This window comes from Pan paniscus, chromosome 16 (genome assembly GCF_029289425.2).
Source record: "Pan paniscus chromosome 16, NHGRI_mPanPan1-v2.0_pri, whole genome shotgun sequence".
Classification (NCBI taxonomy): domain Eukaryota; kingdom Metazoa; phylum Chordata; class Mammalia; order Primates; family Hominidae; genus Pan; species Pan paniscus.
Genome location: NC_073265.2, coordinates 29,004,209 through 29,030,958, shown reverse-complemented (window position 1 = coordinate 29,030,958; position 26,750 = coordinate 29,004,209). Strand labels below are relative to the sequence as shown.

Here is a 26,750-nt window from a genome sequence, read left to right as displayed (position 1 = left end):
GGTGAGGAGTTGGAGAACATTCATGTGACCATCTTGTTCCTATCCCTGTCAGAATCTCTGAGCAATTAGGCATGATTAGAGAAATGCTGAAAAGTTCACTTGCCCAGAAATAGTTCGCTAGAGGATTTTTGGGTTTTTTTTTGGTTTTTTTTTGTTTTTTTTTTTTTGAGACGGAGTGTTGCTCTGTCTCCCAGGCTGGAGTGCAGTGGCGCAATCTCCGCTCACTGCAACCTCCGCCTCCCGGGTTCATGCCATTCTCCTGCCTCAGCCTCCCGAGTAGCTGGGACTACAGGCGCCCACCACCACGCCCGGCTAATTTTTTGTATTTTTTAGTAGAGACGGGGTTTCACCGTGTTAGCCAGGATGGTCTAGATCTCCTGACCTCGTGATCCGCCTGCCTCTGCCTCCCAAAGTGCTGGGATTACAGGCGTGAGCCACCGTGCCCAGCCCTCGCTAGAGGATTTAACTCAGAAAAAGTGACCAATGAATGATAGAAAATTGAATGCATGGATGCAAGTATCCACCCGAATACAAAATTCTCACAAATTTGGGTCCAGGTAATGATCTCTAGATTCATTTAAAAAATTGTTGGCAATTTTCACCAAAATACCATCATCTGTAGCAAGCTATACAAGATAGATGAGCATTTAATGCACACCAGATATGAATTGAACCTGATAATTCATCTGCTTTTCTTTCATTCTCCAGCATGGATTGGATGGTTGCTGTTATTTGACATGAAAGTACTCATTTTATTAACAAGTGCAATGAAAAATTCAGTATAGTGTCTCAAGAACATATTAATTTCTCTATTTCAACAAAATAAGGAACAGTGCTAGAGAGTTATCTTCCCATTGTTTGACAGATAGGCTGGTAAACTGAAGTCTGGAGAGGTGAAGAGGCTTGTCCTTCCATAACAGAGGTGGGATACATATGCAACTCTCATAAAACCTAAACAAATTCTGTTCTATTGCATCGTTCTATAAAAATAGGGCACTTCTCTTGTGGTTTTGCTTGCTTAATTCTTTGTTCGACAACGCAGGGACAAGACAGATGGTTGTTACCATTACCCAGATGTTTCTAAACAAGCAATTCTTGCTGCCATGCACGTTGAGCAGATGCCTTTTACATTGGTATGAATGTTGGGTTGAGAAGCAGGTCATTTCCAAAGAGAGCAGAGACTGCTTAAATCAGAAAATCACAGGGTCTCAGAGCTGGAAGTAGTGGTAGAAACCTTTATCTACCTCTTATTTACTAGACGAAGAAACTGAGGTGGAAAGAGGTTAAGAGACTGGGCCCAGGCCACACTGTTCTTGGCAAAGACAGGACAGAAAATCCAGAGATGTGTATTTTAAAATGTGTGTCAGCGATGAATTACAAAAATATAAAACATCACAAATTTTGAACAAAATTAAAGCACTAATTTTAGTTTGCCTATTACGGCAAAATAAGGGGAAAGTAAGCCAGCTTCTATTAAGAAAGGAGTTTGGATGATCAAATTTTAAAAATGTAAACAAGAAAACTAAGTCTTCAAAATGATGACTAGTTCCTAGTGTAATAAACACTGTATGTTCAGATAGAAACATTACTTTGGATTCGAGCTAAGAAAAAGACTGTGTAAGAAATAAAGTGAGAAGCTAAGAATGACAGGATGAGACTTAAACATTGTGGCAGCCTGACCCATGACTGATGAACAAACCCCTGGGGTGGTTTACTTCTTATTTCTTTATGTCTGAGATGTTGACTCTGAGAAAAATCATCTCCATACCTTGCTGCTTAACACCCCAAATATTTGGTTTGAATGTTTCTAATATGGCATCTTAATTATTTTAGCTTCATTTTTTGTTAAAATATGTAAAGGTTTACATAATAATGAAGGCTTACATAACTATATACTAAAGCTTCATTTTAGTATTGTAGGAAAACGGCCTGTTGCATAGCAAGATGACCAATGTGTTCCTGTAGCATAGATAAACCCCCATAGAGATGCTTATCTAACCACCCTAGGGGTCATGAGTTTTGCAAGAAGGCCTAAGGCATGACTGGCTGCACATCTTTCCCTAAAATCTTGCTATATAAAAGATGCTTTCTGGAGGGCAGGTGCGGGGATCCACTGTCTCTCTGGCCGCCAGAGACATGGCTTCTGTTTGTAAGCCCTTATTGAATGTTTCTTTCTGAGAAACTGGACTTGTCAGCTTCTTTCATTGGCCTCTCAGCTTCCTTGGCCTTTGGGGGTAGGTTTGCATAGACCTGCTCACCTCAACCAAGTACACAGATCAGGAGATCCAATTTAAAACAACAAACTAACAAACCCCTATGGGATCAGAGAGACCAAGCTCAATACTGAAGTTAGGTTTTGGACTCAGAGACAAGCTTACCTGTAGGTTGAAAGCATGAAGCATGAAACCCAATGCATGGGCAATGTTCAGAATCTGTTGGTTTCGGCCCAGGATTGATAGTTGCAGTGCAATTTCAGCCATTATGCGCAAGCAGTGTCACATCCATTCAGCTGACAGGGGCGAGACACTAATCTCAGTGGGCATCCAGCAACTGAAACTGCAGCTGGCCTTGGGAAGTTTCTGCCAACTCTTTAAATCTTTACAGGTACAGAGTTGCTGCAGGTGACCAAACTTTGTAGCCAGTAAGATCATGAGAAAGTTAAGCAGTCTGTTACTTTGAGGGAATTTCCTCAGAAAAGAAGAGAAACCGATTTTTTTCTCCTTTCTGGTGAGAATGACTCACTTGGCAGAGCTGATTGCTTTAGGGCCCACTTGACATGACACCTTCCCCCTGCAAATGACTCTGGATATTATAACATACCTTCGTTTTCATTGATTTACTTTACTATCTTTAAAAACAACCCTCTAGTCCAGAAACATGTAGCTGCACTGCTATGTGTGTGTGTGTGTGTGTGTGTATGTGTGCACTGATTTTTACACAATTTCACAGTGTCTGGAAGTTTGTGGCCCCCTAGGTTGACATTCGGATCGCTTGAGCCAATTGAATAGTTATATGACAATACATGATCTAACTTCTTTAACTGAAAACAAACCTAAAGTCATCACTATGTTTTTGGACCAATAGGCATTGAGAAGTTGTAAGCTTGATCTTTTAAAAAATGGAGACATCCACTGACCAGCAGCTAATTCTGTGTAGCACTCCACATCAGACGGGGAGAGGAGGGAAAGAGTTCTATAGGGAGAGCATTTTTCAGTCTCTAGCCTGCTGTTTACAAAGGAAGTGCTGGATGTCACTGTTCACAGCCTCCGTGTAGAATAGCTGCAGGGGGCTCCATGGTGCCTCCAGGAGCAATGTCCTCGCCAGTATTTACCCTCTAAAACATTAACTTGAAGTCAGTGGTTCATCTGTACCACAAGCACCAAGGGACTTGTTAAAAATGCAGATTCCTGGTCTGCATTCCAGACCCACTGAATCATGTAACAGGGACTAGAATCAATATTTTAAATAACACCTGAACTGATCCTTCTCAACAACAAAATCTGACAACCCATTTGAATCGGGTTTATTTCACAGCTTTTAAGTTCTAAAAAAGGTACTAAAATAAGGTACTAAGCACATATGAAACATATTTAACATGTATTTTACTTTCAATAAAAATAGCATTAAGCCTGGGCAACATAGGGAGACCTCACCTCTACAAACAAACAAACAAACAAACAAACAAAATTCAACTGGGTGTGGTGTTGCATGCCTGTAGTCCCAGCTGCTCATGAGGCTGAGGTGGGAGGTTGCTTGAACCTGGGAAGTTGAGGCTGCAGTGAGCCATGATCATTGTGCTACTGCACTCCAGCCTGGGCGACAGAGCATGACTTTATCTCAAAAACAAAAAAAAAAAAAAAAAAAAGGAAAAAAAAAAAGTGTTACCTGTTCCAGAATCTGATTGTTGTTTTTTTCAGGCTTTATTTACTTCCCTGTTCATGACCCTTGCTGGCATGGATGGCACTGTGCCCAAGCAGGATTGGGAGATGCTGGAGGGAGTACAGTTGGTATAAAAGGGGTACATGGAATAAAACATGTATTTCTTCTTAAGTCTACTGATTTAATGTAAATACACATGTGTGAGAACTTTCAGTGTCTCAAAGTCACCATGGTTTTTTGATATTATTTATATGTACTAATATTTTTAAAAATGCAGTTTTTTTGAGATCAAATTTTCACTTTTCCTATTTGGGTGGCTATTTAAAGATGCATCCAGGCACAATTCAAACATACAAGATACTTCAGTTCAGTGGTTTCATGAATTACACCTAAAATCCAAAGGAACGTGTTTCTGAAAGTGGCTGCCAATTTTTTTTTAAGAGGACAATCAGCACCATCTAGTGGACACAAATATCTCCTCTTCTAGAATTCGGACCCCTGAGGAGATGGAGGGCAGGCTTTGGAACCTAGGTTGGAATCCCTGTGCCAGTTAGTTCCCCAATGACCTTGGGACAATTACTTACGCTTTAGGTGCTCTGCTTCTCAACTCTAAATCCAGGTAATACTAGTGCCGACTCATAGAATGTTATGAATGAAGTGAAATGATGCTTGGAAGGCAAGTCTGAAACACTTTGTAAATGTAATTTTTCAATAACACTAAGCATAGATTCACAGGACAGGGGAACTATCCAGTGGTAAACACTATTATCTGCTCTCCAGTAGGAATGGCTATTATACACAAAATCCAGTGTGTAGAATCTACGATATGAGGCTTAATGAGATCCCTCTCCTACCATATTGTTACATTTGGTTGAAGTTTATGGTGAGAAAAGGGCAACCGGGGCAACAAGGCTGAAATGGTAGTTGGTGCCCAGATGGCAAACAATGCTCTTGCTTGCTTTCATTCATTCAAATCTGACTCCACTCGGAAGGAGGATGTCAAGAGTAGGGAGAGACTGCAAACAAAAACAAAAGCTAACTCCGAAACTAACACTGCCACTACCATATGTCACCAACCTGGAATGAGACCAGGGAAATTTTAGCTTCAAATATCTTGACTCTAGAAGAAATTTTTATGAATGACTTTGAAGGGCACAACACCTTCCAGGATGTGTTTGCGATTTTTGAAAATGGAACTGCAGAAAACACAGTAAAGACATTTGGTGCTCTCGGACTTATATCCCAGTGCTGTTTTGAGGGTGTCACCTGCTATAGCTGACACAGAAGTATTTGCGGAAATTAAAAACAAATACACAACAAATGCAGTTTATTAAAGCTGGCCCTTAAGGCACACACAGCCTCTCGGCAGTTTACAAAATGGAAGCATCAGGAGGTAAATAAACAACGTGAGAGTGACACAGAGACAAAACAATTCAAAATGAGATAAATAGTTTTATGCAAAATATAGTCAATAGGGACTTAGTCTGGAAAGGTTACAAACAGTGAAGAGACACAAAGTTTACGTGGAACCCGAATTTTATTTTCACTTGCTTTATATGCATCTTATGTTGCATTTTAAAAGCAACAGTTAAAAAAATGAAAACAGCAGTAATCATAGGTCTGCTTTTTCTTAGTTCAGCCCCTTCCCCCACAAGAAATTGGGAAGGTATTGTTTTCTTAGTGGACACTATTATTCACCAAATTAAAAACCAGAAAGAATGGCCTTCGTTTATGGTGTATGAGAACCTTGCAGGCACTTGGCAATGATCTCGTCTTGCCGCTAGGTAAACAGCGGTCGGTGGACGGGGAGCATTGGCATCATCTAGGAGCCTGTTAATCTCGGGTCTCACCTGATACTGAACCAGTATTTTTTTTTTTGAATCAGCATTTTTAACAAGATTCCTCGGTGATGTGTCTGCATATTAAAGTTGAGAAGCCCTAGATTCATTTGATCTCAGGTACACCCCTGGTTGTGTAGTTTATGAAGTCTCCCCAGGTGATTCTAATGCTCTGTGCAGTTAAGCACTGCAAAACTAGTCCAGCTTCATTTTTCAAATGAAGAAACTGTGGCCCACAAAAGCTTATATATTTACCTAAGATAACCTAGCTGTTTAGTATCAAAATCCAAATAATGTCATCTCTCTTCTTCATAAAAAAATAAAGCAGGGTTGGGGAGAGAGAGGGTGGGGTGTGTGGAGATGGGGATAATTATTTTACATAGGGTGGTTGGGAAAGGCCCTCCTGAGGAAGCGGATGCCTGAGGAAAGAGAGGAGCAAACCACGTGGATAGCTGGGAAACTATATTTCAGGCTGGTGTGTGTGTGTGATTATTTGGATTGGAGGAACAACAAGTGTTTCCAAATTCCTGACAGATACTGATCTTTGGGATGCAGAAACAGGAAATCAGAAATACCAGCTGTTCTCAAAATCTTATTCTTAAAATATTCCCTACCTTCTTCATCTTCTTTACTCATTATTACAAGTATCTGAAGCCTTTGTTTAAAAAATGAGAACTATTAAATTTAGAAGTGTTTACAAGAACTGGAGTTTATAGCAAATATTCAAATAGTGGAAAACACAGAGAACATTATACAGTAGTATTCAAATAATAGATCTCCTAGCAGGGTTAACTGTACTACCCAGAATCATGGGTTGGAAACTGCCAATTTAAGGATTTACTTTGAATCCAAAACCCGTTACTTTTTGGAACACTGCTCATAGAATTTGTATGAAGTATACAATGAGTATCAACCTATTTATATTTTATTTACAAGAATGACTCACTGCCAGCAGCACACAGGGCCAGGAACATAGGCTTACATGGCACCAACTACAAACAAGACTGACTGATGAGACTGTGGCCATGTTTCTCCCAAGTGCTCCTGTCCTGGTTCCTGAAAATGTTCACCTCAACCTCGAACTCAGCATTTCCTGCGCTGGTTTTCAACTTGACATTGGTGAATTTCTTCAGTAACATCTCTAGGTTGGCTGCTAAGTTTTAATTCTCATAGGAGAATTAGGATACTTTCTCCCATTTTCTTCAGTTTGCAACTTTTTTTCTTTTGAGATTTGGAAAGCCACATAAATTCCCTGAGAAATGCTGGGAAGAAACCCCTGCACAGAAACACTAACAATGAGGACAGTGAGCCTGGAACCAGGTTTACCAGGGGAAAGCAGTAGGTAGGAATGGAGGTCAGAGAGCCAACAGAAAGCCTTATCATTTAGAGATGATGTCAGTATGAACCTGAATGGAAGCACTGAAGTTGTGACGAATGTTTGGATTCTGAATATATTTTGAATGCTGAGCTGATAGGACAAATTGATTGTAGAGTGAGAGAGAAAGAAGAATTGAGGATGACTCCAAGGTTTTTGGTCTAGGCATGGCAGGCTGAAATTACCATTTGCTGAGATGGATAGAAAGTGGGTGGGGGACTCTGGAGAAGTTGTTTTTTCCCGTGTTAAGTTTGAGATGCTTACACATCTAAGTGGATATGCCAAATAGGCAGTTAGGTAAAGGAGTCTGGAGTTCAGGGAAGTCTGGGCTGGTGATAAGATGCAGGATTCAGGAGCATAGGGATGGCATTTATAGCCAGGTTTTTATACCCAGCACTGGCCTAGACTGCAGCTGTGTTCTTTCGGCAACTCAGCCTATGACTATTTGCTTCGCTGAAAAAAACCACATCGTACCTAGTTAAAACAATGAGGACAAAGGGGCCATGAATGTGAAAATGCCCTGTAAACGGTAATGTGCTGTTCAGACTGGAAAGCAGGAGAAATGATGGCAATGGAGGTGAGGAAAATCAGTTTGTGGACGTAGGGAAATAATTTTCGTGCACTGAGAATTAGAGAAACTACGAAATGAAAGAAGGTGCAAAAAGCAATTATAACTCTTTTTGGACTGTAGCCGAATCTGTGCAAAACTCATATTTTTAAAATTTCCATAGCACCCCAAATTTACTAGAGCTTCACATACATGGTCTTTTTGAGCTGCACAAGTCTTGTAAGAAGGGAATTATTATTGTTCCCATTTTACGGAGGAGGAAACTGTGCTCGGAGAGGATAACTGACATGTAAGGCATCACAGCAATATGAGGGACAGAGATACACAAGCATCCAGACGTCCCCGTTCCCAATCCAACCTAAAGACGAACAAATCGCTCCCAACCCCCACCGTCGGCAGCGAAGACGGAAGGACACACGCCGGCCGTCCCAGCTCGCACGGCTCCAACAGCCGCCGGCCCCGGTCCCATTTCCGGATGGTACAGCCCTTTCCGCTATCGCGAGACCGGAAGCATCGCGCATCTGGTTGCCAGGGAAACAGCGGTCCCACAAGCAGGAGGGATCTGGACCGGCGGCTTCTTCCACCACCAGAGAGGCTGAGGTGGCGGGAGAGACCCCTCTCCTCTAGGGGGAAGTGGCTGGCGCGGCGGGTGTCTGCGGCGCGCTTCTGCGGCCATCTGCGCCCTGACTGACGGCCGCCAGTTCCTCGAGGAGGCCCGGCGGGAAGGTGAGGGGCCGCGCAGATGAGGGCGGAGCTCGGTCGCGGGGCGGTGCGCCGAGGAGTGGGCGGGGCGGAGCTGCGTCGGGCCGCTTGGCATGTAGATGGACTGTCAGGGAGAGCGGACAGGGCCAATGAGAGGGCGGGGGCGGGCTCAGTGGGGGCGGGGCCCCAGCGGCTTCTGCCTCCGCGGAGACTATTTCTCCAGGAATCACCTAACATTAGGACCTGTAACCAAGGCTTCTACTTTCCCGAGATTTGGATCTTCCCACCAAGATCTAGAACTGATCACCAGCCATTTAAACTAGACCGTAAACGGCAAAGGATGCAAATAGGCATTTCACAGGAAAAATAAAAAGACGCAAACAGCAAACAATTGATTAGAGACTCAACTTTTCTCGTGAAGAAATGTAAACCAAATTCACAGATACCTTTTACACCTATCAGACTGGAGAAGATGAAACAGCTTTGACATAACCAGATGGGCCCCAGGCCAGTGTAGGGGAAGTAGTGTAATTTGGTGCAGCCTTTTTGGAGTACAATTTGGCGAACTACCAAAATTTGAAACATAAGTGTTCTTTGACTCAGGAATTCTAATATATTTTATGGATGTATGAGCATAACTAAAGAAAGATTGGAACAAATATATTAACTTAAAATTGAGGTATAACTTACTTATGGTAAGCCTCACCCATTTAATCTGCAGTTCTGTGAGTTTTGACAGATGTATACAGTTATGTAATTACCAACCACCACAATCAGCATACGGAAGTTTCATCATGAACCCCAAATTCCCTAGTGCTCTTTGTATTTAACCCCTCCCCTAACGCCATCCTTGGCAACAACTTCCTAGTTTTTTGTTCCTGTAATTTTGCCTATTCCAGAATGTCATATTGATGGAAGCAAACACCCTGTGGCCTTTTGAATCAGGCTTCTTTCAGCTTAGCATCATGCAGTTGCTATTCATTCATGTTCTGTGTATCAGTTGTTTGTTCCTTTATGTTGCTGAGTAATAGTCCATTGTATGGATCTACGGTAGTATATTTATCCATTTCCTACTTGAGGCACATTTGGATGAGTTCTTTCCAGTTGTTGGCTATTATTGATGAAGCTGGTATAAATATTCATGTGTAGGTTTTTTTGTGTGTGTGTGAATATGTTTTCATTTCTTGGGTAAATATGAATGAGATTGTGGAGTCATATGGTAAATATATGTTTAACTTTATAAGAAACTGCTAAGCAGTTTTGAAAAGTGATGATTTTGCATTGTCATTGGCAATATGAGTGTTACAGTTGCTCTCCAACTTTGTCACACTTGGTATTGTCAGTTTTCTAAAAAATTAATTTTTGTCATTTGAATAGGTGTGTAGTGGTTTCTCATTGTGATTTTTATTTTATTTTTTTGAGGGGTAATGATGTTGAACATCTTTTCATGTGCTCTTTTGCCATCCGTACATCATCTGGGGTGATGTGTGTGTCCAAATCCTTTGTTTTCTTGTTATTGAGTCTTGATACTTGTTTATATATTCTGGATATGAGTCCTTTGTCAGATATGTGTTTTGCAAATATTTGCTCCTAGTCTTTGGGTTTTGTTTTCCTTGTCTTAACATCTTTTGAAGACTACAAGTTTTAAATTTTGATACCTTCCAATTTATCCATATTTTCTTTTATGAATCATGCCTTTGATGTTGTATCTAAGAAATTTTTGCCTAACCCACAATCACATGTATTTTTTAGAAATTTTATAGTTTTGGCCGGGCACGGTGGCTCACCCCTGTAATCACAGCACTTTGACAGGCTGAGGCAGGCAGATCACTTGAGGTCAGGGGTTCGAGACCAGCCTGGCCAACATAGTGAAACCCGTCTTTACTACAAATACAATAACAATAACAACGACAAAAAGAAAATTTTATAGTGTGAAGTTTTACTTTAGGTCCGTGATACATTTTGAGCAAGTTTTAGAATTGCTTTTAATAGCAAATATTCTATATACCACCTAAGTGAACTGATGAAAAAAGTGCTGCATCTATGGGATATTATGCTGTTGTTTGAAAGCATGACGTATATCTATAAATGGTGATATAGAAAAATAGATAAAATAAATTTTTTTTTTCTTTTTTTGAGACGGAGTCTCGCTCTGTTGCCCAGGCCGGAGTGGCACAATCTCGGCTCACTGCAAGCTCCGCCTCCCGGGTTCACGCCATTCTCCTGCCTTAGCCTCCCGAGTAGCTGGGACTACAGGCGCCCATCACCACGCCCAGCTAATTCTTTTGTATTTTTAGTAGAGACGGGGTTTCACCGTGTTAGCCAGGGTGGTCTTGATCCTCCTGACCTCGTGATCTTCCCGCCTCGGCCTCCCAAAGTGCTGGGATTACAGGCGTGAGCCACCGCGCCTGGCCAAAATTGATTGTTAATTGTGAAAAAGCAAGTTGCAAAGCACCATGCCATTTGTATGTGTGTCTGCGTTGGGGAGGAGTCGATGGGTATAAAAGATAGAAGGTTTGCATATGCCTAAAAAAATGAGACTTGCGAGTCTCTATTAACACTAATTCCTGGGATAAGCCGAATTTTGACTTAAAACATTTTGATATGCACCTGTATTATTTGATGTTTTTTCTGCATGGGCAAGTATTCCTTACAGATACACAAATATATAAAGTAAAAAAATTGACCATACATAAATAATTTTTAGACATAAAAATAATGAAACTAAATCAGTCCCACTTTTTAAAGTCTTGCTACTCATAATGACTAAACAGAGGAGGATTCATTTTCTTTTGATTCTTTTATTCATCTCAAAATACCAAATTATAGCAGCCATATGTCCCCATTTTGGCTTTAAATCATCTATGTTGATTGCATTTCTCAGAAGCTTCTATGGAAAACTTTAATCTTGTTTGAAATGAATGTTATGTAAGTTGGCACTTGTTACAGTTTAGAATCTGGTCATATATCTAATCTATTTAATCAAGTATCATGAAGTAAATACGATTCTATTTTGAAGTGTTTTAATGTCATAAGAAAATGCTCATTATGTACTGGTGAGAAACACATTAGTCCAATTTTGTTGAAAAAGACATAGAGCAAAAATGGGAAAGATGTACCAATAGCGTTTAGCTCAGGGTGGTGGGATGTTGGGTGATTTTTATTTCTTTTCAAATACCTTTTAGTACATTCTAGAGATCTTTCTATAATAAATGAATTCTTTAGTTATAAATACAAGATATAGTTAATAGAAAAACAGAAAATACAGATAAGCAAGGGGACAAGAACATCCAGAAACCCACCAATCCAGAACCCACTACTCTTACTTCCTTGATGTGTCATCATCTTTCAGGTCCCTTTGTGTATATTCCTTTAATAAGAGAAGTTGGACTTTTTAAAGCAGGATTATTGACAACTTGTATGTCTTTCTCTATTTTTTTTGATATGTGCATTTCTGTTTAAAATCTTTACCCAGTTTTCTATTAGAATTTTCTTTCCTTACTGATTGGTAAGAGCTCTATAAATATGTGAATATATTAACCTTTTGTATATCATCTTTGTTGCATTTATTTCCCCAGTTTCTCAGGTTCCTTTTAATTTCACTTAGAGTTCTTTTTCATGTTTGAGATACAAGAGCATTAACTATTATGTAGCCACATCTGTTAGTCTTTTCCTTTTTGATTTATATTCTTAGTATCACGCTTACTAAGTCATTAATTCCATAATTATGAAATTTATCTTTACATTTATGTTTATAAATTTATCTTTATGTTCCTTCCAGTCTGTTAGAGATTTCATATTTTTTATTACTTATAAAATTAGTTTTTACTATTATTAAAGTATTATGTTTAAATGTTGCTTGGCTTTATCAATTTCTGGACAGTCTCTTTGATTTCCTGTGGTAACAGATTACATTTCTGATACTACTCGCTTCGTTTTGTGCACTCCTCATGAACACTCAATATAATTAAGGCATAATATTTGGTTAAATCAACATTCAATGCTTACGTAATTATAACTATTTACATATTGTTTGATTGCTTTTTTCTTGTGCAATGCTTTATTTTTCTTGTGGAATTTCTATGTGGCAGTTGCAATTTCTTCTCAAATGCTTAAATACATCTATAAGATCCAATTTTAATACCCTTTACCAATACCTTTTTCTAGATGGCCAAATTCATAAGATAGTCTGTTATTGCGTCCCCACCTACCTCAGGAACTGCATTTTATTTAATTTATTATTTTCAGGAGTGAACCTAATAGAACAGACCTATTTCTAGAGCAAAATGAAAGATTTGTGGAGCTCTTTAGCTGATCCAGGTCATTGTTGGTTGCCTGTGCCTGTGCCTTTATTGACATGTATTATGCGGCTCTGCGCATGCTTCCATCTCATTGCTCCCTCTGCAAGCTGTAATAAGTCTCCCTTGACAGGCTGCTTAGGGCGTTTACAAGACATTTGGCCTTTTGGTGACTTATGCTTTTTGGTTTTGATGTGAGGGGCCAGGGTGATCCATCATCCCACAATAATAATGTCAGTGCTTTCCTGAGTGAGCCCAAACTCTTTTGCAGAGTTTGAATAATGTTGAGATCAATGCTTTTTTCATTTGCTGAGATGGGAAGAGCTGACCTCCTGGTCTCTTAAACATAAGCTTTGGCACCTTGAATGGTTGGAAGCCAAGCCGTAACATCGCTCTATGTACCTAGGTGAAGCCTCAGGTTGTTTATATTTGTGCTTTCTCCTGTGTCCGCAGCTTCTCTGGACCCTGCCTCTGCTGTTCAAAAAAGCAAAAGAAAGATGAGTCATTTTGTAGGGTAAGAAAAGGACATTGTTGGGTAGAGGCAATTGCCTTTTTCATTCTGTTATGGTTGAATGTATAATTGATGGGAATTTAGGAAAGGATTTGTTGGAAGACACCCATTCACATGTAAATCCGAGTATGAGAGGGCAAAAGCTGGAATTACCCTCTTTCTTCCATTTGACTCAGCATGCGTGTTGCCCCAGTGTCACAGGACAGATCTGGAATGGTCTTAGTCAGCCACACAGTTTGGAAGGATCAGTGTGCCTGCATCGCTCACTGCGTCTCTGTAGCTTATGCCACCCTGCCTAGTATTTCTTGCTTCTGGAAATAGCACTAGATATAGAGCAGCCAGGGTGGTGAGAAGCCTGTGGATAATATCACATGAAGAATAGTTAAATATATTGGTAATGTGTAGCCAGATAATGAAAATCTGTCCTCTAATAAAGGAAGTAGGTTTTGTTCTCTTGCTTCAGAGGGCAGAAATAGAATTATGGGTTTTAGAAGGGGAGGGTTCATAAAATGAGAGCAGTGCCTGGAGATAGGTACTCCATGAAAATGCAGCCCCACGGGGGAGAGGAGAAATCAGAGCTGAGAGGGAAGAAGGCTGAACTAGAGTGGACAAGGCTAGAAAAAAGAAGGCAAAACCGAAAGAAAGTAGCAGGGGGACTTTGGGAGACCGAGGTGGGCGGATCACCTGAGGTCAGGAGTTTGACACCAACCTGGCCAACATGGCAAAACCCCGTCCCTACTAAAAAAAAAAAATACTATAATTAGCTGGGCATGGTGGCGGGCTCCTGTAATCCCAGCTACTTGGGAGGCGGAGGCAGGGAGAATTGCTTGAACCTGGGAGGCAGAGGTTGCAGGGAGCCAAGATCGCACCACTGCACTCCAGCCTGGGTGACAGAGTGAGACTCATTTTCAAAAAAAAAAGAGAAAGTAGCAGGAGGGCCTTAGCAAATCATTAAGATGAAGTGGATCTTGCTTGAGAGACGAGTGCCCCTGAGTATTCCCTCGGGGAAGACCAGGGACATGTAAATGTTTTTTCCTGGAGGCCCAGGAAGCAACCAAGATGGCATTCACTTCTGTGTTCTCTTTTAGCCATATTCAGTATCTAACATCCTGGGCAGTATATTTTATGCATACTGTGGCATAAGATTGAACAATCCATGTACACAAGATGTCTTTTGGTGAAGCTGGGGAACCCTTAAGTGTGACTTCAGTAGCAACATAATCTTTAAAACAAAGCCTCTGAGTAATTGGATATTAATACTAACTAATGAAAGATTTAAATATCCGAGTCGCTTGGTATTAAATATTTTATTTGTTGTTTCAGGATTTCAATGGATATTATAAAGGGAAACCTAGATGGAATTTCAAAACCAGCTTCAAATTCAAGAATACGCCCTGGGAGCAGAAGTTCAAATGCTTCTTTGGAGGTGCTCTCAACAGAACCAGGATCCTTCAAGGTAATTTACGTTAAGAAAAGATTTAAACTCCTTTCCCCAACCTCTCAGCAGTTGATGAAACTAAGGTTGTTGTTAACATCCCATTTTAAATTTTCTCCTTAGACGGTGTGTTTGGGGAGCACTTGCAGATTTCTTGGATTTTAATCTAGATTAATATGAAAAAACTCTACTCCATTCCTTCCCTCCCTCCCTCTCTCCCCTCCCTCCGCCCCTCCCCTCCCTCCGCCCCTCCCCTCCCTCCGCCCCTCCCCTCCCTCCGCCCCTCCCCTCCCTCCGCCCCTCCCCTCCCTCCGCCCCTCCCCTCCCTCCGCCCCTCCCCTCCCTCCGCCCCTCCCCTCCCTCCGCCCCTCCCCTCCCTCCGCCCCTCCCCTCCCTCCGCCCCTCCCCTCCCTCCCTCCCACCTTCCTTTTTTTCCTTTCTTTTTTTGGAGTGTGGTTTATTTCTCTGCACTGTACTTTGTTAAAACTTGTGTATCGACTCTTTTTTTCTTTATAAGGAAGTTTTGTATTCCAACATCTAATATACCACCACTGACTTTTACTAAAAACACTTACTCAAAAAGATTCAGTATTTTAAAAAAACCGTTTGGTAAAGGCCATGTGATGTATATTGGGTAGGTATGTTGTATTAGTCCTTTCTCACATTGCTATAAAAGAACTACCTGAGACTGGGTAATTTATAAAGAAAAGAAGTTTGCATGGTTCCACAGGCTGTACAGGAAGCATGGCTGGGGAGGCATCAGGAAACTTACAATCATGGCGGAAGGTGAAGGGGAAGCTGGCACATCCTACATGGTTGGAGCAGGAGAGAGAGAGAGTGAAGGAGGAGGTGCTACACACTTTCAAACAACCAAATTTCATGAGAACACTGTCAGAAGAACAGCAATGATTCAGTCACCTACCACCAGGCCCCTCCTCCGACACTGGGAATTACAATTCGACGTGAGATTTGGGTGGGGACACAGAGCCAAAACATATCAGATATTATCTGGCTGTGACCTTATTTTTTTTTTCTTCAGCAGTCCCTTTTTTTTCCTTAAAATATCTAGACTTCTAGACTTCATTTTTTTACTTAAAGCATTAGTTTTCTCATTTATTTCTTTTAAAGTTTTAGGAAATGAATAATTGAACATTATAATGAAAAATTTTGGCAAGTTAATGAATTCATACTCATTTTTTTTTTTGTTTGTAGACTAGATTCTGCATTATGGAACTCTTAGAATTCTGTCTGTCATGATGTGGTTCAGGAATAGCATTCTATGTATTTCAAGCAGAAGGGGATTGAATACAAGAGTTAAAGCCTGGGCAACATTGTGAGACCCTAAGTCTACAAAAAATTAAAAAAATTAGCAGGACATGGTGGCACATGCCTGTAGTCCCAGCTACTTGGGAGGCTGAGGCAAGAGGATAGCTTGATTTCAGGAGTTCAAGGCTGCAGTGAGCTGTGATTGTGCCACTGCACTGCAGCTTGGGTGACAGAGTGAAACTGTGTTCCCCCTCCACCTCCCCCACTGCAAAAAAGAGTTTAGTTCCTCAAAATCAACAGAAGACCTCAAAATCAACAGGCGACCAGCAAGAAAGGGAGTTCAGGGAGGGGTTATACCTGGATTATGGGTTCTCAGGTCACGCCACCAGAGCTGTAATCCAGAGATCAGAAAGTTGCTGCTGCTGCTTCCGCCACTGCCACAAGTCCCTCAGAACCACAAAGCTGGTGACTAGACATGCAGAGATGGCTGCCTTTGATATTTTTCTGCCAGCTTCCTATCAGGAACTTAGGACGATGCTTCTACCTCACATCTGCTTTCTAAATCTTGTGCAGGTTCATCTAATTGGATTATCCTAACGTACGTCCAGAACCCTAGCTATAAGTGACTTTGTACAAAATATAGTTTTGTTTCATCTAGTCCTGCATCATTACTATATGGTGTGTTAACTCTTACAGCTTTGTAATAATTACTGATATCTGATAGTGGCTCTTCCATATTGTTTGTTTTCAGGACTGTCTTAACTATCCTTGGCTTTTTGCTCTTCTGTATGTATTTTTTTTTTTTTTTTTTGAGTCTTGCTCTTTTGCTCAGGCTGGAATGCAATGGTGTGATCTTGGCTCACTACAACCTCTGCCTCCTGGGTTCAAGTGATTCTCCTGTCAGCCTCCCGAATAGCCGGGGCTACAGGCACACACCAATAGGCACACCTAATTTTTCTATTTTTAGTAGATATGGGGTTTCACCATATTGGCCAGGCTAGTCTTGAACTCCTGACCTCAGGCGATCCACATGCCTTGGCCTCCCAAAATGCTGGGATTACAGGCATGAGCCACCGCGTCTGGCCTATATGTGCTTTAGATCAGTTTTTTAAGTTCTGAAAAATCTGGTTGGGGTTTTGATTGAAATTGCTTTGACTTTACAGATTAATTTGGGGAGAATTTCTAACTTTGTGATATTAAATCTTGTCATGTATTAATATTGTATCTCAATTGATCTATTAACTTTTAATTTTTAGTTAAAATATTCACATACAATAAAATTCACTTTTTTAGTGTATAGTTCTATGAGTTTTGGAAGATAGATTGAGTGATATAACTACCATTACAATCAAGATATGGAGCAGTTTGTTCCATCATCCCTGAAAACATTTTTTCATTCTATTCCTTTGCAGATAATCCCATGTCACCCTTAATCCCTTACAATTACTGATCTATTCCCTGTCTCTCTTCTTTTTCCTTTTCCAGAAGTTTGTATAAATGGAATCATACAGTATGTAGCTTTTCACGCTGGCTTTTATCTCCTAGCATACTTAATACATTTGAGATTCATCCATGTTAATACATGTGGCTGATTTCCTTTTTAAAAAATTTTAAGTAGAGACAGGGGTCTCACTATGTTGTCCAGGCTGCAAATTTTAGAGTAGCATAGAATTAGTATTCCTGCTTATTTATTTCTGGGTGACAATTTTTTTAAGCAGCAACTTCATGATATTGATAACTTACACATATTTTAATACACAGATTAACATTACTTCATTCAAGACTTATTAAAAGGAGAATATCAGTGATCACGTAAACTCAGATTTTATTTGAACCTGCTAAGCTACAGGTTAAACTCTAGAATATTTATTAGCCAATCTGGACTTTGGCACTTATATTGAAAGCAAAGTTTTCAAAGTTGTGATTTGTGTTAATCAAGTTCATAGAAAGTCAGTAAGGTTCACCTTAGATTGGGGAAGAAAGCTACAAATATATTGTATGCTGACTGCTGATTGCAAATCATTCAGCATCTAGAAAACCTTACATATTGTTTGACTAATAAATCTTGGTGTGCTAGTTAGTTTTATTGCTCAGATTTGTCTTTTATTAAATTCTTACCAAAGATTTTTTTCACAGCAGAAAATGAGCTTAAAATATTACTGTTTTAGTGACATGTATTTAGTGATAATATATTTCTCATTCTAAAAATTTTGGCTTGTTGTTGCTTATTAATTTTTTTTTTTTTAAAGAGCCAGTAGTTGTATTTTGTGTAAAAATCCCATGGGTTTCAAGTAGGAATCTAAATACTAGTAAGGGGTTTCATGAGGTATTTGCGTTTCCTGTGATTAAGTAAAGGTATGGAATGGGGGAAGTGGAGCCATGAAAAATGGAGGTGGGGCTGGGCACGGTGGCTCACGCCTGTAACCCCAGCACTGTGGGAGGCCGAAGTGGGCAGATCACTTGAACCCAGGAGTTCGAGACCAGCCTGGCCAACATGGTGAAACCCCGTCTCTACTAAAAATACAAAAATTAGCTGGGTGTGGTGGTGGGTGCCTGTAATCCCAGCTACTCGGGAGGCCGAGGCAGAAGAATTGCTTGAACCCGGGAGATGGAGGCTGCAGTGAGCCGATATCGCACCACTGCACTCCAGCCTGGGCGACAGAGTGAGACACCACCTCAAAAAATAAAAATAGGCTGGGCACGGTGGCTCACATCTGTAATCTCAGCACTTTGGGAGGCCAAGGAGGGTGGATTGCTTGAGCCCAGGAGTTTGAGACCAGCCTAGGCAATATGGTGAAATCCCATTTCTATTAAAAAATACAAAAATTAGCTGGGTGTGGTGGCATGCACCTGTGGTTCCAGCTAGTCAGGGAGGCTGAGGTGGGAGGATCGCTTGAGCCCAGGAGGTCGAGGCTGCAGTGAGCCATGATCATGCCACTGCACTCCAGCCTTGGTGACAGAGTGAGACCCTGTCCAAATGTATATATATATTTATATAGAGATGGGATGTGATGTTAAGAATGAGGAAGAGAGAAAAATCATGCATATAGGCCACAGAGCAGAAGAGCAAGGGGGTTAGGAATAGAGAGGCCAGTGGGCAATGGGTTGGGGAAGACAGTTGGTAGCTAGTGGGGTGGGAAACTGGGAAAATTTGTGAAATTTGCCTAGTTCTCCAGCTTCACCTTTGTACCTCATTACCTTCTGCTCTTTCTGAGTTAGGATCATATGAGATGATGGATGTGAAAGGTCTTGGGGTACGCTGAAGTGTGCTATCCATCTAGTTATGTTTTGTATATTCTTTATTCCCCCATGTGAAACCCAGCCGCAGAGGAAGGTCTGCTAAGTTCCTTTATACCAATATAAATGACAGGCAGAACTTGTGTGACTTCTCCCAGAAATGTTAGCATTTTCACAGGACAGAAGGCCTTAAGGATTAACTGGATATTGTGGAATTACAGACTTTTTCTGGCATTTGGCAGAAATATGTTTTTGAACAGGGAACCCTGTTTAACCACCTCCCGGATTACATAAAGTAGACACTATTTTGCTTATTTATAAATTGGGCCTTCACTAGTTTCGTTTTCTGCTAGGTCTGTTTTCTTCTCTGTTAATTCATGGTAGAGAAACTTACACCATAGGGCCATTGTGGGAAGCGAATGAGGCAGGCCATGACTGATAGTAATTCTTCAATAAATGATGGCTATGATTATTACCACTGAGTCAGCTCAGTTCCGCTGGGTTTATGTCCTGTCTCAGGCGGGGACATACTCATTGCAGGCCTGCATTCCTGGCAGTTTCATTCTCAGCACTGTCCATCTTCCACCCTGGGGATTCACGAGGGGACTGCAGATTGTGGTGGAGAGTTGAACATGTGGTGCAGAGAAAACACAAAACCTACAGAGGGCTGAGAGCAGTTGGGCTGGAGGAGACAGTCTCTCTGTTGGGAGGGGAAAGGTACTTCTTTGAGAAGGGGCTGACTCTCTCTCTTTAAGGTCTTTCCTGTCTCCCTTGGGCTGCGTTAACTTCTGAAGTGATTTTCATCACAGTTTACAAACCCCAGGGCCTATGATCCCTGCTTTTCCCTCACCCGGCCATGGAGGTCCTTTTCTGTTCTCTCTTAGGAAAACACAGCTGTGTCAATTGGTGTTTTCAAAATGAACTTTGCTAAAATGTAAAGGGAAACTAAAATGAAATAGAAAAACTGTGAATAACATAGAAATAAATAAATGACCAAAGCACAGGGTTCTGATTAGGAGACTCTCACTAGAAAGCACATCTCAACTCAGACTATCCACTTTTCAACCATTCTGTAGCCACATGTGGCAAGTGGCTGTCGTATTAGACCTTTGACTGCCCATCCCGGTGTGAGCTCAAGGAGCAGGTCCGTCTGCCTTATCCCAGAGCCTGGCAGATAGCAGTTCCCTTCAGGACTGAGGTAGACTCTTCTCCATTATTGCTAGGGATTGCTGGAGAATGGTGCAAATGTTATTACACGGAATTGTGTAGTTAAATTACGTTTAGTTAGAGTGTTATATTTCTAGAATACTTTAATGCTAGTGTATGCATTTATGTACATTCTCCATCCGCTTCCATTAGTGTCAAAATATTCTAGAAATGTAAAGTTTTTTTAAAAAAACAGTATTTTCGGAAACTGTTTTTTTTTTGGAAATTATTTTTAGGTCGATACTGCAAGCAACTTGAACTCTGATAAAGAGGACCACTCCGAAAGCAGTAATACAGAGAACAGAAGAACGAGTAATGATGATAAGCAGGAAAGCTGCTCTGAGAAAATAAAATTGGCTGAACAGGGATCAGATGAAGATCTGGATTTGGTTCAACATCAGATAATCTCTGAGTGTTCAGGTAGGATAATCACTAGATGATTGGCTAATGATAATTACAAATGTTAATGATAATTACAAATGTTGTATTTAAGGTTTTAGTATTACCTGTGTTTTTATCAACTAAATGTAAATAATAAACCAAAAAAAGACATAGACTATTTGTGAGCAAGCAATCACTTTTTATTTATAAGAATATTAAGAGCCCTTAAATATATTAGAAATATAACAAAATATGTCATTTAATAAAATTGTGGTCATTGTGCATTAGTCAAGTAGGGAGTATTTCTGCATTTTTTGATGCAATTTATTGATTTTTTGATGACTAAAATTGTACAATATAATATATGCTCTAATTTATAGGGTTAGTCCCACCCAATAACATTTGGATTTTCAAAGATGACATTTTTTATGCTGGTAAATTAATTCTAGTCAGATTGAATTAGAATAGTGTTTCTCAAAAAGTGGTCTGCAGAGCCCTGGGGTTATGGTGGGAGATGGTGTCCCTGAGACCCTTGCAGGGGCTCTGCAAGGTAAAAGCTGTTTTCATAGTAATGCTGAGATGCTATTTGCCTTTGTGTCCACCATACTGACATTTGCACTGATGGTATAAAAGGAATGGTAGGCAAAATTTCTGGTGCTTTATCATGAATCAGGACAATGGCACCAAAATGTACTAGTAGTCATTGTATTCTTTGCAACCAGGCACTGGCAGGAAAAAGAAATAGCCAGTGTCACTGGCTATGAATCAGTAAAAACTATCAATTTTATGAAATTTTGACCCTTAAATATGCATCTTCTTAACATCCTGTGGGGCAAAATGGGAAGTATACATAAAGCAATTATGCTGTATACCGAAGTTTGAAGGTTGTGTTGAAGAAAAGTACTTTTGTGATGGGTGGAGTTGAGAGCTGAACTGGCCACTTTTATAATGGAACACCATTTTTACTTGAAAGAATGACTGACAAACAATTCTCATTCAGATGGGTATTTGGTAGACTTCTTTTTAAGAAAATAAACATGTTACTTCGAGGATAACTACTGACAGTATTTGTTGCCAATGATAAAATTTGAGCTTTGAAGTGAAAATTACAGTTTTGGAAAACTGCATATGTCACTGTGAGGTTGATAGCTTTCCAATACTTAGGCTTTTCTTATAAAAATTGGTGGCAATATTAACTGATGCCATTGTGTAATGAAATGTGTTAAGAGGTTGAAGGTCTGCATAATTTAGTTAACCACTTTTTTCCAAATGATTAATGTAGGATAAAAGATCCATTCAATGTGAAATATAGATCCATGGATTTTAATGGAACAAATACATAAAGCTCACTGATTTGATTACAGGTTTCACTTAACAGTTAACCTGTAGGAAACCACCCCTGTTAAGTTTTGGTGTAGTATCAAAGAAGACTATCCAATTTTCTGAATAGGCTATTAAGTTGCTTCTTCCTGTTTTAACCACATGTCTGTGTGAGGCCAAATTTTCTGCATATACTTTAGCCAAAACAACAGATTACAATAGGATGACTGTCTTCCTATGAGAATATGAGAATCCACCTGTCTTCCCTTCATCCAGATATTACAAATTTAAACAATACCACTCTTCTCACTAATTTTTTTGAGAATATAGTTATTTGTCATAAAATGTGATACTTATGTTAACATAATTAGTAATAGCATGTTTTTTATTTTTGAAAGTGAATTAATAAGTAAATATTTACTTTTCAGTGTTGATTTCTAATATGTTCATTATCAATAGCTATAACTCACATAAGTAAAGTTAAACTATTTTTAAGACTGTAAAGGGGAGCTGAGAAAAAGTTTGAGAGCTGTGATTTAGAGTATGTTTGGGATGAGATCAACTCTCACTGTTAGGTCAGGTGACTCAGGATTATGGTTTTCAGGAAACAAAGTGGAATGGGAGATTTCCCTTATCGCCCTTGAAGGACGTGTGACAAGGGTACGGCTCACTTCTTCAGTGCTTCCCTGCTCAAACCCCTAGAGGGGGCAGGCAGATGAGCAGGTGCAGAGGCCATGGGGAGTGCTTTTGGGCTCTGACCCCATGGCAGTGTCTAAGGGTGAGTGTTTACAACTCCCAAATCCCAAGTGGGAGTGTTCCAGTGTGCTCTTTCAGCTTTGCCGTCTGCTGGCGGCTTGTGTTAATCAGCTCAATGAGACCCTCTGCCTTATCACAAGGGCAGAGGGCTTTCTGTATCCTGGGTTCTTGCCCTGGTATACCAGAAGAATCAAATCACACGTTGGCTTGGAGGATGAGTGCAAGGTTTTATTGAGTGGTAGAGGTAGCTCTCAGTGAGATGGATGGGGAGCTGGAACGGGGATGGAGTGGGAAGGTGGTCTTCCCCTGGAGTCGAGCTGCCCAGTGGCTGAACTGTCCTCTGACTGCCTCTGGCTGAACTCACCTTGGCATCTGCTTCGTTCCGTAGTCACTGGTTTGCCAGTGTCTGCTGGTGTGTTCCTCTGCTCCTCTCAACGTCCAGCCACTTGTGTCTTGTACGCTTAAGGTCTCGGGTTTATATGGGCACAGGATGGGGGCATGGCAGGCCAGACTGGGCTTGGAAAATGCAACATTTGGGCATGAAAATAGGAGTGCCTGTTCTCACTTAGGTCCATGGGCACAGGCCCAAGGGTGGAGCCCTCGCCAGGGACTCTACCTTTCTCTACCCAGCACTTCCCTGTCCCCTTCCTGTCTCAAAGATATTATAATTGAGATTAGCTGCTGACACAGTTTACATTGGATTTGTTTATATTGTTTTAGTACTGCATGAGTTACTTCAAAATGCCTGCTATATAGACTGCCTGTGTTCACGGAGCCTGAGAATGCTAGGATTGGCAGTTGGGAATGAGAACTAGAAGGTGTTGCTTTTGAAGTACATAAGCAATAAGATTCAAGGAACCTCCTTATTAATAATATCCTTTTTGGATAAGTTGCTTTCCTCTTCCTTTTTTTCCTCTAAGAGGAAATGATGGAATTGAGAGCAGTAGCTCACACCTGTAATCCCAGCATTTGGGAGGCCCAGGCAGGAGTATCACTTAAGCCCAGGAGTTTAAAACCAGCCTGGGCACCATAGTGAGACCCCCATCTCTACAAAAATTAAAAAAAAAAATTATCCAGGTATGATGACATGCACCCGTAGTCCTGGCTCTGGCTATTCAGAAGCTGATGTGGGAGGATTGCTTGAGCCCAGGCGTTCGAGGTTGCAGTGAGCTATGATCATGCCACCACACTTCAGCCTGAGTGACAGAATGAGATCCTGTCTCTTAAAAGAAGAAGAAGAAGAAGAAGTGATGTGTATACATTATAGGGAAACATCACTGAACCCTTTGGGTTTTCAAAAGTTGATAAATTTGGCCTTACTTAGCACAATATGCCACTTCTAATGATCTAATCCGGGGTGGCTGAGACTTACTGTTTGAGCATTCATGCTCATTCATTGCTGGATTATCAGCTTTCATCAGATTTAAATGGAGAGAATATTATCTGTGGCTAAGAGGCTAAGAACTTTGGCTCTGCAGTCAGACAGATTTGGGTGGAACCTGACTGGCATTTACCAGTTATATGACCTTGGACATAGGTGTAACTCAGTTAAAAATTAGCTTCAGTTTACTAATTTGTAAAATGAGAACAGCGATTATACCACCTCAGAGGGTTAATATGAGCATTAAATGATATAAAGTTTAAAAATAAAGCACTTAAAACTGTGCCTATCAGGTAACTCTATAAATGTTAGTTATTATTATCATTAATCATAAGTTAATGACAGAAGTTCTAAAGAGTCCTTAATTTCAAATACGTGACTATCAATTGTACTTTAAAAAATTAGAACAAAGGAAGCAGCATAGAAAAAAGATACAAGCTACATAGAGTACTTGTTTTGAGTTTTTTTCTTTCCATATGTTGCAACCACTTCGTGTCACTGAAGACATACGGCTTTCTACTGTAGCCATTTGTGTACACGCCTTCTCTTTCGGTTAGTCTGAAGCAGCTTTAGGACAGGATTGTTGTCTTATTCCTTATTTCCTATTTTTTAGTCATGAACATAGAAAGTATAACAGAATGAAGGAGAAAGAATTTGGGATTTAAAATCACGAGGATCACTTCTGAGTCCAGTGCTATAATTTGTTACGTATTTGAAAGGACCCAGTTATCTCAACTGTAAATAGAGATAAATGTCTATTTCATAGGGTTGTTAGATAATTATATAGACAAACACATGTGAAAGCACCTTGTAAATTGAGATACATGGTACCAATATAGTAGTTATTACTATCAGCTATAAATATTTGTTGAATGAAAGAACAAATTGTAAGAACAAAACAAAACTTTATAGTTTTACTATACTTCAAACCTATTTTTACTTTCAACACAATATAGATGAACCCAAATTAAAAGAATTAGATTCTCAACTTCAAGATGCTATTCAGAAGATGAAAAAACTTGATAAAATATTGGCAAAGAAACAACGCAGAGAAAAAGAAATTAAGAAGCAAGGTCTAGAAATGAGAATAAAGCTGTGGGAAGAAATTAAGGTAAGAATTATCTAACATTATGCTGACATGTAAGAAACAAATTCTCCTGGCTGGGCATGGTGGCTCACACCTGTAATCCCAGTACTTAGGGAGGCTGAGGCAGGAGGATTGCTTGAGGCCAGGAGTTTGAGACCAGCCTGGACAACATAAAGAGACCCCATCTGTACAAAAAAAACCTAAAAAATTAGCCAGGCATGGTAGTACGTGCTTGTTGCCCTAGCTACTTGGGAGGCTGAGGTGGGAGGATCCCTTGAGCCCAGGAGTTCAATGCTATGCAGTAGCTATGATCATGTCACTGCACTCCAGCCTGGCTGACAGAGCAAGACACTCAAAAAAAAAAAAAAAAAAAAAGAAAGAATTTCCTCTAAGATGAGTAAGAAAATCATGGACCATGGTGTTACTGTGGCCTGCCTTGATTGCTTTATTTTGTGGAGGTAGTGGCAGTGGTATGTATATGTGTGTATATGAAGGAGTCATAGGGGTGATATTTTTCTGGAACCTGAGAAGAAAACTCGGTCTGCAACATTCAGATTTCAAGCACTGCGCTGGCGTGTTCATCTCCCCAGGGACAGGCCCAGAGTACCATGTCTCTTACCAGCAGCAAGCTGGTAAAGTGCTGGGCCCCTCCGTCTCTGGAATAGGAAGGGGTGTGATAGCTGCTTTCATCAAGTATGTATATCTGCTTTTTCTTCAGCAGCCTTATAGTTTGGAGATAAATAGACACAGTTTAACCCTCTGGTTAGCTTTATTATTTGGGTAAACCTTTGTGACAAACAAGTTTTGGGGAGTTGACTGTTTCCTGTGCTGGTCAAGATCTTTGGGAAGCTGTGAAGTGCTTGAGGTCTGGGACCATACTTCATTTGCTTCTGTCTCAACAAATTCCTGGTGCTCAATGAACTTTCCTTGGCCTTCTTGGACCTCTTATTCTCTATAATATTGAGGGCTTGAAGTTGACTAGATGTTGGCATTGACTTGGTATATAGCCATTGGCTCATATTTGAATTTTGACCCTCAAAGGAAAGCACCTTTAAGGTAAGGAACCTTGTCATAAGAGATTGGTTGTTTTTGATAAAGCCCTCCTTGAACAGTTGACTGACTTCTGGGAAAGTTTCCTAGGCAATAATGTGAATTAAAAATGTAGTAATTAAAAATACATTTTTATGAGGTTCCCAGGAAGTCCACTGGGATGGAAAGAAAGAAACATCCAAAATGCAATGCTTTAAACTAGAGAAATCGTTTCTGGAAATTTTAGCAGAAAAAGTTAGCCTATCACTTTTTCCTACTGAATCTCAAGCAAGTTTTTATTTCCTTTGAAGCAAGAATTATAAATGGAAACATAATAAAACATAGTAACAATCTTGAAATGTCTGAAATTTTTAAATTTTATGATGTATCTTTAGGTTACTCACAGATTATAAAATATCAAGCAGAAACTTACGATACTTTAAGCAAAGTAATTATATAATGATAGGCATATACTCTGACT

At 40.3% G+C, this 26,750-nt stretch overlaps 1 protein-coding gene across 10 annotated transcripts in view; it reads left to right on the top strand.

Annotated features, from left to right (window-relative positions):
* Window positions 1-5,321: 5,321 nt before the first annotated feature.
* Window positions 5,322-26,750, top strand: part of FSIP1 (fibrous sheath interacting protein 1) — a 190,927-nt gene continuing 169,498 nt past the window's right edge. For 6 of the 10 annotated variants that reach the window (XM_063596535.1, XM_055098839.2, XM_008951956.5 and 3 more), the window contains exons 1-5: window positions 5,322-8,386; window positions 13,114-13,174; window positions 14,495-14,627; window positions 20,552-20,735; window positions 25,110-25,264. In XM_063596535.1, coding sequence (XP_063452605.1) covers window positions 13,158-13,174; window positions 14,495-14,627; window positions 20,552-20,735; window positions 25,110-25,264 — 489 coding nt within the window. In that variant the 5' untranslated portion in view covers window positions 5,322-8,386; window positions 13,114-13,157. Of the gene's footprint in view, window positions 8,387-8,472; window positions 9,058-13,113; window positions 13,175-14,494; window positions 14,628-20,551; window positions 20,736-25,109; window positions 25,265-26,750 lie in introns of those variants that run through there. The other 4 variants (XM_055098842.2, XM_055098846.2, XM_055098840.3 and 1 more) reach the window with 4 other exon arrangements.